Genomic DNA, 13,690 nt, shown 5'->3' on the forward strand with positions numbered 1-13,690 from the left:
CACAAGAGACCCCCCCATGGCCCCTTCCAGCTCCGCTCGTTAGCGACGACTAATTAACGACAAATCGCTTCGCCAGGGGACGTGGGCTGTTCCAACAAGGGCCACGATGTTCTTGGGGACGGGAAATCCTTGAGGAGGGACGGTCACGGCCGCGGCCGTTTGTCCTGCGCCCGACAAAGGGACATCAACAGGAAGGGACCTTGACCTTGGCCTCCCCGGCACGGCAGGGGAGGGGACAGCGGGACAGGGTGGGGGGGGGACACACGACCTGGGCAGCGTCCCCCAAGGTCTGGGGTGGTGAGATGAGGTTGGGAAAATTGGGTTGTGACATTAAAATTAAGAAGTGCTCGGGGGTGGCGGTGTCCCCAAGGAGAGCTGGTGTCCCCAAGGAGAGCTGGTGTCCCCTGGGTCCGGTCGGTGCAAACGGTCTGTGCAAATGGCTTAGTGCAAACCGCCCCGTGCAAATTGCCCCGTGCAAATGGTCTGTGTACAGCACCTTGTGCTAATTGCCCTGTGCTAATTGTCCTGTGCTAATTGCCCTGTGCAAATGGCCTGTGCGAACCGACCTGTGCAAATGCCCTGCTTAGATTGCCCTGTGCAAATTGCCTTGTGCAAATAGCCTGTGCAAATGACCCTGTGCAAATGGTCTGTGCAAAGCACCCTGGGCAAGTGGTTTGTGCAAACCACACTGTGCAAATACCCCATGCAAATGCCCGGTGCAAACTGCTTGTGCAAATTGCCCCGTGACCACCACCCTGTGCAAATACCCCATGCAAACTGCTCTGTGCAAATGCCGTGTGCAAACCATCTTGTGCAAATGGCCTGTGCAAACCGCCTTGTGCAAACAGCCCGTGCAAATCACCGTGTGCAAATGGTCTGTGCAAACCACCCTGTGCCAAGTGCCCTGTGCAAACTGCCTTGTGCAAATTATCTGTGCAAACCACCCCGTGGAAACCACCCTGTGCAAATGGTCTGTGCAAACTGCTTTGTGCAAATGGTCTGTGCAAACTGTCCTGTGCAAGTGCCTTGTACACCACCCTGTGTCTAAGTGCCCTGTGCAAATTGCCTTGTGCAAATGATCTGTGCAAACTACCCCGTGGAAACCACCCTGTGCAAATAGCGTCGTGTAAATGGTTTGTGCAAATGCCCTCTGCAAATTGCTTTGTGCAAACCGCCTTGTGCAAATAGCCTGTGCAAATCACCCTGTGCAAATGATCTGTGCAAAGCACCCTGGGCAAGTGGTCTGTGCAAACCACACTGTGCAAATACCCCATGCAAATGCCCGGTGCAAACTGCTTGTGCAAATTGCCTTGTGCAAATTGCCCCGTGACCACCACCCTGTGCAAATACCCCATGCAAACTGCTCTGTGCAAATGCCGTGTGCAAACCATCTTGTGCAAACGGCCTGTGCAAACCGCCTTGTGCAAACAGCCTGTGCAAATCACCGTGTGCAAATGGTCTGTGCAAACCACCCTGTGCCAAGTGCCCTGTGCAAATTGCCTTGTGCAAACGGTCTGTGCAAATTATCCTGTGGAAACCACCCTGTGCAAATTGCTTCGTGTAAATGGTCTGTGCAAACCACCCTGTGCAAATGCCCTCTGCAAATTGCTTTGTGCAAACGCCTTGTGCAAATAGCCTGTGCAAATCACCCTGTGCAAATGGTCTGTGCAAGTGACCTGTGCAAAGCACCCTGGGCAAGTGGTCTGTGCAAACCACACTGTGCAAATACCCCATGCAAATGCCCGGTGCAAACTGCTTGTGCAAACCACCTTGTGCAAATGGCCTGTGCAAACTTCTCTGTGCAAATGGCCTGTGCAAAGCACCCTAAGCAAATACCCTGTGGGAACTGCCCCTGTGCAAATTGCCACACGCAAACCACCCCGTGCAAACAGCCTGTGCAAAAATGGTTTGTGCAGACCACCCCGTGCAAATTCCCTGTGCAAACTGCTCGTGTGCAAATGGCCTGTGCAAACCGCCTTGTGCAAACGGCCTGTGCAAATAGCCTGTGCAGATCCTCCATCCAAACTGCCCTGTGTCAATGGCCCTGTGCAAATTCCCCGTGCAAACCGCCCTGTGCAAACTGCCTTGTGCAAACCACCTTGTGCAAATACTCCACACAAGCTGCCCCATGCCAGTCTCCTTGTGCAAATTCCCCGTGCAAACCGCCTTGTGCAAATAGCGATGCCGCACAAGCCACGGCTCCCTGCAACTGCGATGGAGCTGCAGCCCGCTCAGCTGGGACCCGCTAATACACCAAAAGCACCCGAAATCGTTTTAAAACGCCGTTTAAGGAGCAGCCAACAGCCCATCCTGGTGCGATTAGGCAGCTCCTTGTGCCTCTCACGTTCTGCTTAAGGCCGAGATTAAGTCGGTGCAGGGATGCGCCGGGCCCAGCTCAGCCCTTCCCACCCAACCCCAGTCCCAGCGCCTTCCCGTTAGCGCTCATTAGCCCCCCGATAACAGATGAGCTAATTAAGCAGCTACCTCGGGTTACAGGTTCTCTGCTGCCTGATTTAATTAAAGCAATGTAATTTGGGAGGGCAGGCAGGGCTGGGAGCGGTGGATGGATGGATGGCTTCCCGGCGGGGCTGCTGGCTCTTGTCTATCTGTCTATCTGTCTGTCTGTCCTGGACCGCGGCCAGCGCTGGGTGTGCTGCTTCCATACCCGCCCCGGCTGCCATAGATTCCCGGGGGAACATATAAAATGGGACCTGCTGCCTTTGAGAGTCACCGCTCCGTGCCTCAGTTTCCCCACTGAGCACTGCACTGTTTAGCTGCTGATTTAAGGGGTCCCTGCTCCGTGCCTCAGTTTCCCCGCTCGTCACTGCATCGTTTTCCTGCTGCTTTCAGGAATCATTTCCCTGCCTCAGTTTCCCCACTGGGCACCACAGAGTTTTCCTGCTGCTCTCAAGAGTCGCTGCTCCGTGCCTCAGTTTCCCCAGTTACCACTGCACTGCTTTTCTGATGCAATAAGGTCTCGCCACTTCGTGTCTCAGTTTCCCCACTGAGCACTGCACTGTATTCCCAACGCATTAAGGTGTCACCACTTCGTGCCTCAGTTTCCCCACTTGCCACTGCAGTGTTTTGCTGCCACTTTCAGGAGTCACCGCTCTGTGCCTCAGTTTTCCCACTGGGCACTATAGTGTTTTCCTGCTGCTTTCAGGAGTCGCTGCTTCGTGCCTCAGTTTCCCCACTCACCACCCCAGTGTTTCTCCACTACTTTTAGGGGTGGCTGCTCTGTGCCTCAGTTTCCCCATCTGCCAACTCAGCGTGTTCTCACTGCTTTTGGGAGTTGCTTCCCTGCTCTGTGCCTCAGTTTCCCCACTTAGCACTGCACTGTATTCCCAACGCATTAAGGTGTCGCCACTTCGTGCCTCAGTTTCCCCACTTGTCACTGCAGCGTTTTGCTGCCACTTTCAGGAGTCACCGCTCTGTGCCTCAGTTTCCCCACTTAGCACTGCCCTGTCTTCCTGACGCATTAAGGTGTCGCAGCTTTGTGCCTCAGTTTCCCCACTTGCCATGCAGTGTTTTCCTGCTGCTTTAGGGAGTCATTGTTCTGTGCCTCAGTTTCCCCACTTGTCACCACATCGTTTTCCCGCTGCTTTCAGGAATCACTTTCCTGCCTCAGTTTCCCCACTCGGCATCACAGTGTTTTCCTGCTGCTTTTAGGAGTGACTGCTCCGTGCCTCAGTTTCCCCACTTAGCACTGCACTGTTTTCCTGACACATTAAGGTGTCGCCACTTTGTGCCTCAGTTTCCCCACTTGGCACCGCAGCATTTCCTGCTGCTTTCAGGATTCCCCTCTCCATGCCTCAGTTTCCCCATCTGGCACCGCAGCATTTTCCTGCTGTGTTAAGGAGTCCCCGCTCCGTGCCTCAGTTTCCCCACTCAACACCGTAGTGTCTTCCGGCCACATTCAGGAGTTGCTGCTGCGAGCCTCAGTTTCCCCACTTGGCATTGCAGCTTTATCCAGCTGCTTTTGGGAGTCACTTCCCTGCTCTGTGCCTCAGTTTCCCCACTGAGCACTGCACTGTATTCCCAACGCACTAAGGTGTTGCAAATTCGTGCCTCAGTTTCCCCACTTGCCACTGTAGCGTTTTGCTGCCACTTTCAGGAGTCACTATAGTGTTTTCCTGCTGCTTTCAGGGGTCGCTGCTTCGTGCCTCAGTTTCCCCACTCACCACCCCAGTGTTTCTCCACTACTTTTAGGGGTGGCTGCTCTGTGCCTCAGTTTCCCCACTTGTCACCTCAGCATGTTCCCGCTGGTTTTGGGAGTTGCTTCCGTGCTCTGTGCCTCAGTTTCCCCACTGAGCACTGCACTGTTTTCCTGACGCATTAAGGTGTCGCCACTTCGTGCCTCAGTTTCCCCACTTGTCACCTCAGCATGTTCCCGCTGGTTTTGGGAGTTGCTTCCGTGCTCTGTGCCTCAGTTTCCCCACTGAGCACTGCACTGTTTTCCTGATGTGTTAAGGTGTCGCTACTTCATGCCTCAGTTTCCCCACTTGTCACTGCAGCGTTTTGCTGCCACTTTCAGGAGTCACCGCTCTGTGCCTCAGTTTCCCCCCTTAGCACTGCCCTGTCTTCCTGATGCATTAAGGTGTCGCAGCTTTGTGCCTCAGTTTCCCCACTTGCCATGCAGTGTTTTCCTGCTGCTTTAGGGAATCATTGTTCTGTGCCTCAGTTTCCCCACTTGTCACCACATCGTTTTCCCGCTGCTTTCAGGAATCACTTTCCTGCCTCAGTTTCCCCGCTCGTCACCGCATCGTTTTCCTGCCGCTTTCAGGAGTTGCTGCTACGTGCCTCAGTTTCCCCACTTGCCACTTCAGCGTGTTCCCGCTGCTTTTGGGAGTTGCTCTCCCGCTCCGTGCCTCCGTTTCCCCACTCGTGTCTTTTCCCCTTCCCGTTGTCAGCCCCACGCTGCTCCATCACCCCCCGGGGCCGCGCTATATTTAACCGGCGGCCGGGGGGGGTGTCGGGGAGGGCCCCCCCGGGGAGGGAGCGGGCAGGGGGGGTCGGCACAGCCGGAGGCGGATGAATCACAGCTCGGGGATATTTTTAACAGCGCCAGATTGTTCGGCAAATGCTCGGGCGGGGAGATGCTGGGGGGGAGTTGGGGGGGGGTGGTGTTTGTAGCTCCTGGGGGGGCTCCTGGGTCCTTGACACCTGCAAAGCCCCCCCCAAATAAAAGGACACGGGGCTGGGGGGGGCCCGGCTGCACCCGCCTCAGGGCAAAGTGATTATTGTAGTGATGGGGGGGGGGGGTCCCTGTCCCAAACCCCCCTTGCGCTCTCAAGCATCCTCATCCCTTTGCAACCCGAGTCGCATGGGGGGGGGGGGGGGGTGATGATGGCTATGAAAATGTGCAGACTCAGCATCTGGAATGCTCTAATTAATTTAATTTGGGGTCGAGGAACCCGAATTTAATTTAATTGGGATCCTTAAGCTTGGCTTTTTTTTTGGGGGGGGGCGGGGGTGAATTCGGCCAGACAATGCGATGTCCGGATTGCGGGGAGGCGGGGGGGGGGTAACGCATTAATTAGTTAAACAGAATTAATTGGGATCATTTCCCCCGCGTCCCCAGGCGGATCAGCCCCCCCGGGGAGATGGACGCCCCCGCGCTCAAATAATTTATGAAGTCTTGCATGTTTTTTACAGCAAAACTGGGCTGGGATTAATAATTTAATGATTTCCTCGGGTGCCTCAGCCCCCCCCCGGATCGTGCCTCAGTTTCCCCTTCGTTAAAGCAAAGCCCAGTGCTGGGTTTAAGTTCTTGCTGGTGCAAATTCCACTTGCCCAGGTGTCCCCCCCTATAAAAAACACCCCACTTGCATGGGGACGGGACGCTCCAAAATGAAAAAAGGGGGGGGGAGAATGTAAAAGGTGCAATTTTTCGGGGGGGGGGGGCGTGCAACCCATGGTCCGGGTGGGGGTTGTTTTCTCCTAATGTGGGGGGTGGTTGTAGCACAACCGGTGTCCCCAACCTTGGTGACAACCTCAGTGACACCCAGATGGATCCAGAGAGCCCCCCCAGCTGCAGCCCTAAACTGGGGGGGGACGGGGGGCGTTCCCTGTCCTCTTGCTGCCACCTCCAGCGTCCCAGGGGATAGTGAAACAAGTTCCGCCTGCCTTTGAGAGGTTAATTGGCCCCTTAATTAGTCCCTTAATGAGCTCCTTAATGAGCTCCTTGGCAAGGATGCAGCCTGGATCCCAGCCTGCTGGCACCGAGATGCTGGTGAAGAGGAGGGACACCCCCATCCATGTTTCCCCTCCTTGTCACCTCCTCGGCAACAATGGGGACATCATGGCATCCGGGATCCCCAGCAGCAGGAGGAATTTGGGGGGGATACGGGGACAGCTGTGTCCCCCTGCATTTTGTAGACAAGTGGGACGAGCAGTGTAGGGGAAAGGGAGCTGGGGGACAGCAGGGTGACCATGAGCCAGCACTGATTGATTAATGGTTAATTAATGGTTATAATTTATGGTGATCAATGGGATGAATGGGATGAGTGAGACAAGCAGGACAAGCTGGGTGAGCAGTGGAAGTGGGATGAGTGAGTGGGACAAGCAGGGTGAGCAGTGGGACACATGGGATAAGTGGGACCAGTGGGATAAGTGGGATGAGTGGGACAAAGAGGAGAAGCAGGGTGAGCAGGACAAGTGGGAGAATGTGGGATGAGCAGGATAAGTGGGATGAGCAGGACACAGGATAAGCAGGATGAGTGGGATGAACAGGATGAGTGGGACAAGTGGGATATACAGGATGAGTGGGATGAGCGACACAAGTGGGATGAGGGGGATGAACAAGATAAATGGGATGAGCAGGACAAGCAGGATGAGTGGGACAGGTAGGATGAATGGGTGAGCAGCGTAAGTGGAATGAGTGGGATGAGCAGGACAAGTGGGATGAGGGGGATGAGTAGGACAAGTGGGATATACAGGATGAGCAGGATGTATGGGATGAGTAGGACAAGTAGGATGAACAGGATGAGTGGGATGAGCAGGACAAGTGGGATGAGGGGGATAAATGGCATGAGTGGGACAAGTAGGATGAATGGGATGAGCAGGATAAGTGGGATGAGAGGGATGAACAAGATGAGTGGGATGAGCAGGACAAGCAGGATGAGGGAGATGAGTGGGACAAGTAGGATGAGTGGGATAAGTGGGACTAGTGGGATGAGCAGGACAAGTGGGATAAGGGGGATGAGTGGGACAAGTGGAATATACAGGAGGAGCAGGATGTATGGGATGAGTAGGACAAGTAGGATGAACAGGATGAGTAGGATGAGCAGGACAAGTGGGATGAAGGGGATGAGCAGGATAAGTGGGACAAGTTGAATGAGTGGAACGAGCAGGATGAATGGGACATGAATGAGATGAGTGGGACAAGTGGCATGAGCAGGACAAATGGGATATACAGGATGAGCAGGATGTGTGGGACAAGCAGGATGAGCCGGACATGAATGGGATGACTGGGACAAGTGGGATGACTGGGACAAGTGGGATCTGTTGGATAAGCAGGATGAGTGGGACGAGTAGGACAAGCAGGATGAGTAGGGTGAGTGGGACAAGTGGGATGAGTGGGACATGAGTGGGAAGAGCAGGATGAGTGGGATGACAGGGACAAGTGGGATCCGTTGGATGAGTGGGATGAGTAGGACAAGCAGGATGAGTAGGGTGAGTGGGACAAGTGGGATGAGTGGGACATGAGTGGGAAGAGCAGGATGAGTGGGATGACAGGGACAAGTGGGATCCGTTGGATGAGTGGGATGAGTAGGACAAGCAGGATGAGTAGGGTGAGTGGGACAAGTGGGATGAGTGGGACATGAGTGGGAAGAGCAAGATGAGTGGGATGACAGGGACAAGTGGGATACACAGGTTGAGCAGGATGAGTGGGATGAGTTGGACAAGCAGGATGAGTGGGATGACTGGGATGAGTGGGATGCGTGGGATGAGCAGGACAAGTGGGATACACAGGATGAGTGGGATGAGTGGGACAAGTGGGATGAGCAGGACAAATGGCATACACAGGACAAGTGGATTGAGGGGGTTGAGCAGGATGACCAGGACAAGCGGGCTGAGATGGACCCAGGCCAGCCACGCTCCCCTCACTTCCCCATACAGCAAACACCCCCCACCTGCCTCCACCCCCCTTCTCAACTCCAGGGATGGTTTATTTTAGCTTTGTCCACCCCCTCCGGGGTCAGCCCCACATTCCCGACCCTATTAAAGCCACCGCCCATGTCCAGCTGCCGTCTGTCCGTCCCCGTGCCCAGCGTGCCACCGGCATTTGATGCTCCAAACAGCCCCGGGGGTCCCGCTCGGGCTCTCCACCCACACACAACGGGGACTCCGAGCCACCGCAGAGGGACAGAGGGACAAAGGGACAGCAGGACGGACACGCCAGGCCTGGCTGTATTCTACAGTGCATGTGTCTCCAGTGTGAGTAAGTGACTGGAGATGCAGCCCTGTTGGAATAACAACCGGGACCACATCGTCAGCTGCGATTGTCCCCACGAGGGGCTGGGGACGGTCCCCAGGGGGTGACACCGGGGTGGTTGTGGGTGTTGATGGAGCTCAGCAACGCGACGGACGAGCAAATCCTGGCTCCGACACAGAGCCGCCGCCTGTTCCCGTCATACACGGAATAATTATTCCCATAAAACATCATGGTTATCCAAGGGCTGGAGGCAGGAATGGAGCCGGGGGGGCAGGGTCACGGGGTTCCCCCCAGTTTTTCCATCCTCGTCCCTCCGCGGGGTCGTTAATCCTGCAACGAGCTCTTGGCGCCTGCGAGATGCTTTATCCAGCTCCTCCGCCCAGCCGGTGATTAATGGTTATGGGCAACGGCAGGAATTTTCCTGCCCGGGGGGCCCCCTCGGGGGGGGGTTTTGGGGACAGTGGGGGCCTCCGGGGGTCCCCCCATCTGTGCACCCCGTGGGGTGGGGAGTGGGGATGGAACTGGGCTGGTCCCCAGGTAATTAGTGCAATGGAACTGGCACCGGCTCAAATATTTAAGGGCAGGGCCACCAGATGCGCTGCTCGCTCTGTAGTGTGGGGGGTGGTGTGGCTAGTGCAGGCACTGACATGGCTAGTGCAGGCAAGGACGTGGCTAGTGTGGGCACTAGCACAAGTGGGCACTGACATGGCTAGTGCAGGCATGGACATGTCTAGTGCTGGTGTTAGCGTGGCTAGTGCAGGCACGGACATGGCTAGTGCCAGTGTTGGCATGGCTAGTGCAGGCACTGACATGGCTAGTGCAGGCATGGATGTGGCTAGTGCAAGCATGGACGTGGCTAGTGCCAGTGTTGGTGTGGCTAGTGCAGGCAAGGACGTGGCTAGTGTGGGCACTGACATGGCTAGTGCAGGCATGGACATGTCTAGTGCTGGTGTTAGCGTGGCTAGTGAAGGCATGGACATGGCTAGTGCTGATGTTAGCGTGGCTAGTGCAGGCATTGACATGGCTAGTGCAGACAAGGACATGGCTAGTGCCAGTGTTGGTGTGGCTAGTGCAGGCACTGACATGGCTAGTGCCAGTGTTGGCATGGCTAGTGCAGGCATGGACATGGCTAGCACTGGTGGTGGCGTGGCTAGTGCAAGTATTTACATAACTAGTGCAAGCCTGGTGTGGCTAGTGCAGGTGCTGGCCTGGCTAGCACTGGGGGCGGTGTGGCTAGTGCAGGCACTGACATGGCTAGTGCAGGTGTTGATGTGGCTCGTGCAGATGCCAGTGTGGCTTGTGCAGATGTCCGTGTGGCTCCTGCAGACATCGTGGCTTGTGCAAGTGTCAATGTGGCTTGTGCAGGCATCAGTGTGGCTTGTACAGATGTTGATGTTACTCATGCAGATGTTGTGGCTTGTGCAGATATTGATGTGGCCCGTGCAGATGTTGTGATTCGTACAGGCAGCAATGTGGCTTGCGCAGATGTCAGTGTGGCTTGTACAGATGTTGATGTGACTCACGCAGATGTTGATCACACAGATGTTGATGTGGCTCATGCAGATGTGACTTGTGCAGTTGTTGATGTGGCTCTTGCAGGTGTGGCTTCTGCAGATGTTGATGTGGCTCGTGCAGATGTTACAGCTCATGCAGGCGTTGATGTGGCTCATACAGACATCAGTGTGGCTTGTGCACCCATTGTGGCTTGTGCAAGCGTCAATGTGGCTTGTGCAGATGTTATGGCTCATGCAGACATTGATGTGGCTTGTACAAGCATCATTGTGGCTTGTTCAGCTGTCATGGCCCATACAGGCGTCGATGTGGCTCGTGCAGACATGGCTTGTGCAGGTGTTAATGTGGCTCAGACAGACATGGTTGTGGCTCCTGCAGATGTTGTGGCTCGTGCAGATGTCAATGTGGCTCATGCAGGTGTGGTTTGTGCACACGTTAGTCTGGCTTATGTGGATGTTGTGGCTCATGCCCATGTTGCTGTGGCTCATGCAGATGTCAGTGTGGCTCATGTGGATGTCAATGTGGCTCGTACAGACACCGTGGCTTGTGCAGATGTCGATGTGGCTCATGCAGGTGTGGTTTGTGCACACATTAGTGTGGCTCATGTGGATGTCAATGTGGCTTGTACAGACATCATGGCTTTTGCAGAAATCTATATGGCTTGTGCAGATGTCGTGGCTTGTGCAGACATCGATGTGGCTTGTGCACCCATTGTGGCTTGTGCAGGTGTCGATGTGGCTTGTGCAGATGTTATGGCTCATGCAGACATTGATGTGGCTTGTACAGGCATATTGTGGCTTGTTCAGCTGTCATGGCCCATACAGGCGTCGATGTGGCTCGTGCAGACATGGCTTGTGCAGGCGTTAATGTGGCTCGTACAGACATCATGGCTTGTGCAGATGTTGTGGCTTGTGCAGATGTCGATGTGGCTCATGCAAGTGTGGTTTGTGCACATGTTATAGTGGCTTATGTGGATGTTGTGGCTCATGCCCATGTCGATGTGGCTCACGCAGATGTCAGCGTGGCTCATGTGGATGTCAATGTGGCTTGTACAGACACCGTGGCTTGTGCAGATGTCGATGTGGCTCATGCAGGTGTGGTTTGTGCACATATTAGTGTGGCTTATGTGGATGTCAATGTGGCTCGTACAGACATCACGGCTTTTGCAGAAATCTATATGGCTTGTGCAGATGTCGTGGCTTGTGCAGGTGTCGGTGTGGCTTGTGCAGATGTTATGGCTCATGCAGACATTGACGTGGCTTGGACAGGCATCATTGTGGCTTGTTCAGCTGTCATGGCCCATACAGGCGTTGATGTGGCTCGTGCAGACATGGCTTGTGCAGGCGTTAATGTGGCTCAGACAGGCATGAGTGTGGCTCCTGCAGATGTTGTGGCTCGTGCAGATATCAATGTGGCTCATGCAGTTGTGGTTTGTGCACACGTTAGTGTGGCTTATGTGGATGTTGTGGCTCATGCCCATGTTGCTGTGGCTCATGCAGATGTCAGTGTGGCTCATGTGGATGTCGATGTGGCTCGTACAGACACCGTGGCTTATGCAGGTGTCTATATGGCTTGTGCAGATGTTGTGGCTTGTGCAGGCATCTATATGGCTTGTGCAGTTGTCGTGGCTAGTGCAGACACCAATGTGGCTCGTGCAGACCTTGCGGCTCATGCAGACATTGCGGCTCATGCAGACAACGATGTGACTCGTGCCGACGCCAATGTGGCTCGTGCAGGCCCACGTATACCCAAATGTGACGTTAGTGCCACCATCCTGCTGACCCTGGGGACACTCTCCCAGTGCCACCCCCTCTGTGCCGGCTCTCCCGCCCAGTGCTCCCAGTACACCCAGTGCCCCCCATTGACCCTGCTCTGCTTTCTCCCCAGGACGCCCTGCTGAGCCTGGGGGCCGTCATCGAGGTCACCTCCCTGCGGGACACCCTCCGCCATGCCCTCGTCACCCTGCTGCCCGCCGTGGTACGTGGGGGGTGTGGGGGGGATGTGGGGCACAATCTGGCCCCCCTGGGGGTTTGGAGGGGACCCTGTGGGGTGGATTCTCTGCTGATTGAGCTGACCCCCCCACCCCAGCCCATCTCAGTGTCCTCGCCCTATATGGGCCACATGTCACCTGTCCCCTGGTTGCTGTTTGAAGCTTTTGGGTTGACTTTGGTGACTTTCAGTCGCTGGGACTCAGGGGTCACGCAGGAGCTGCGTGGCCCATGGTGACCTTGTGGCCATGGGGTGCTGGTGGCCTTGGGGCCAGGGGTAGCCCTGGGGTGCTGGTGGTGGCTCTGGGGTGGTAGCGGTGACCCTCATGCTCATGGTGGCCCTGGGATGCTGGTGGCCCCGGTGCTCATGGTGACACTGCTGATCTGGTGGCCCTTGTGCTGCTGGTCACCCTGGTGCCAGTGGTGGCCCTGGGATGCTGGTGGCCCTGGTGCTCATGGTGACCCTGGTATTCCGGTGGCCCTTGTGCTGCTGGTCACCCTGGTGCCAGTGGTGGCCCTGGGATGCCGGTGGCCCTGGTGCTTGTACTGGCCCCAGGTGCAGGTGTGTGCAGGGGTGTGCGTACATGTGCATGCATGTGTACACAGCTGTGTGCAGATGTGCACATGTGCACAGGTGTTTGCAAACATGTGCAGGTGTGTGCATATGTGCACGCGTGCATGGGCATGTGCAGGTGTGTGCAGATGTGAAGGTGTGCGCACACGTGTGCACGTGTGTGTGAGCAGGTGCACTCTGGGTGCACTTGGGTGCTCGTGTGTGTGTACAAGCATGTGCACTGTCCATATGCACACATGTGCAGGTGCGTGTGTGCACAGGTGTGCAAAATATATGGGTGTGCATGCACGTGTGCATGGCTGTGTGCACGTGTGCATGCGTGTGTGTGTTCGTGTGCACGCGTGTTTGCATACATGTGTGCATATGTACCCATGTTTATGCACATGTGTAAGTGTGTATGTGTTTATGTACATGTATGTGTACGTACGTGTATTTAAGCACCTGTGTGGGTGTGCACATTTGCTTATTTATGTGTGTGGGTGCACGCATGTGTGGGTATGTACGTGTTTACATGTGTGTGTGGATGTGCACATGTATATTTGTATGTGTTTATATACGTGTGTTCATGTACCTGTATTTACGTACATGTGTAGGTGTGCACGTGTGTTTATGCACAGGTATGGGTGTGCACAGGTTTCTATTTACATGTGTTTACATACATGTGTGGTTATGCACATGTGTTTACATACATGTGTGGCTGAGCCTGGGCTGGGTGGGGGTTGGGGTGGGGGTCGGGGTGGGGGTCCCCGTCCCACAGCACAGCCCATTATATCCAGGAGCGTGTCTGCATCTACCTGCGGGATGGGGACACCCGGCTGGTCTGCGACGACCCCCCCCATGAGCTGCCACCCGAGGGGACACTCAGGTGAGCATGGCCCTGACCCCTCACTGTCCCCATCCCCGTCCCCATCCCCGTCCCCATCCCCATCCCCATCCCTGTCCCCATGCCTGTCCCCATCCCCATGCCTGTCCCCATCCCCATGCCTGTCCCCATCCTCATCCCTGTCCCCATCCTCATCCCCATCCCTGTCCCCATCCCCATCCCCATCCCCATCCCCATCCCCATGCCTGTCCCCATCCCCATGCCTGTCCCCATCCTCATCCCTGTCCCCATCCCCATCTCTGTCCCCATCCCTGTCCCCATCCCTGTCCCCATCTCTGTCCCCATCCCCGTCCCCA

The 13,690-nt window shown here is 55.6% G+C and overlaps 1 protein-coding gene across 3 annotated transcripts in view; it reads left to right on the forward strand.

Moving 5' to 3' along the window:
- The window catches only part of PDE2A (phosphodiesterase 2A), a 69,585-nt gene that overhangs the window by 38,021 nt on the left and 17,874 nt on the right, over window positions 1-13,690 (forward strand). For all 3 annotated transcript variants that reach the window (XR_010469756.1, XM_065049644.1, XM_065049646.1), the window contains 2 exons: window positions 11,837-11,926; window positions 13,288-13,376. Coding sequence is in view for 2 of the 3 variants with exons in the window: in XM_065049644.1 (XP_064905716.1) it covers window positions 11,837-11,926; window positions 13,288-13,376 (179 nt within the window). In the remaining variant the exon portion in view is untranslated. The remainder of the gene's footprint in view (window positions 1-11,836; window positions 11,927-13,287; window positions 13,377-13,690) is intronic.

The sequence above is a fragment of the Columba livia genome, chromosome 1 (genome assembly GCF_036013475.1).
Source record: "Columba livia isolate bColLiv1 breed racing homer chromosome 1, bColLiv1.pat.W.v2, whole genome shotgun sequence".
Taxonomy (NCBI): domain Eukaryota; kingdom Metazoa; phylum Chordata; class Aves; order Columbiformes; family Columbidae; genus Columba; species Columba livia.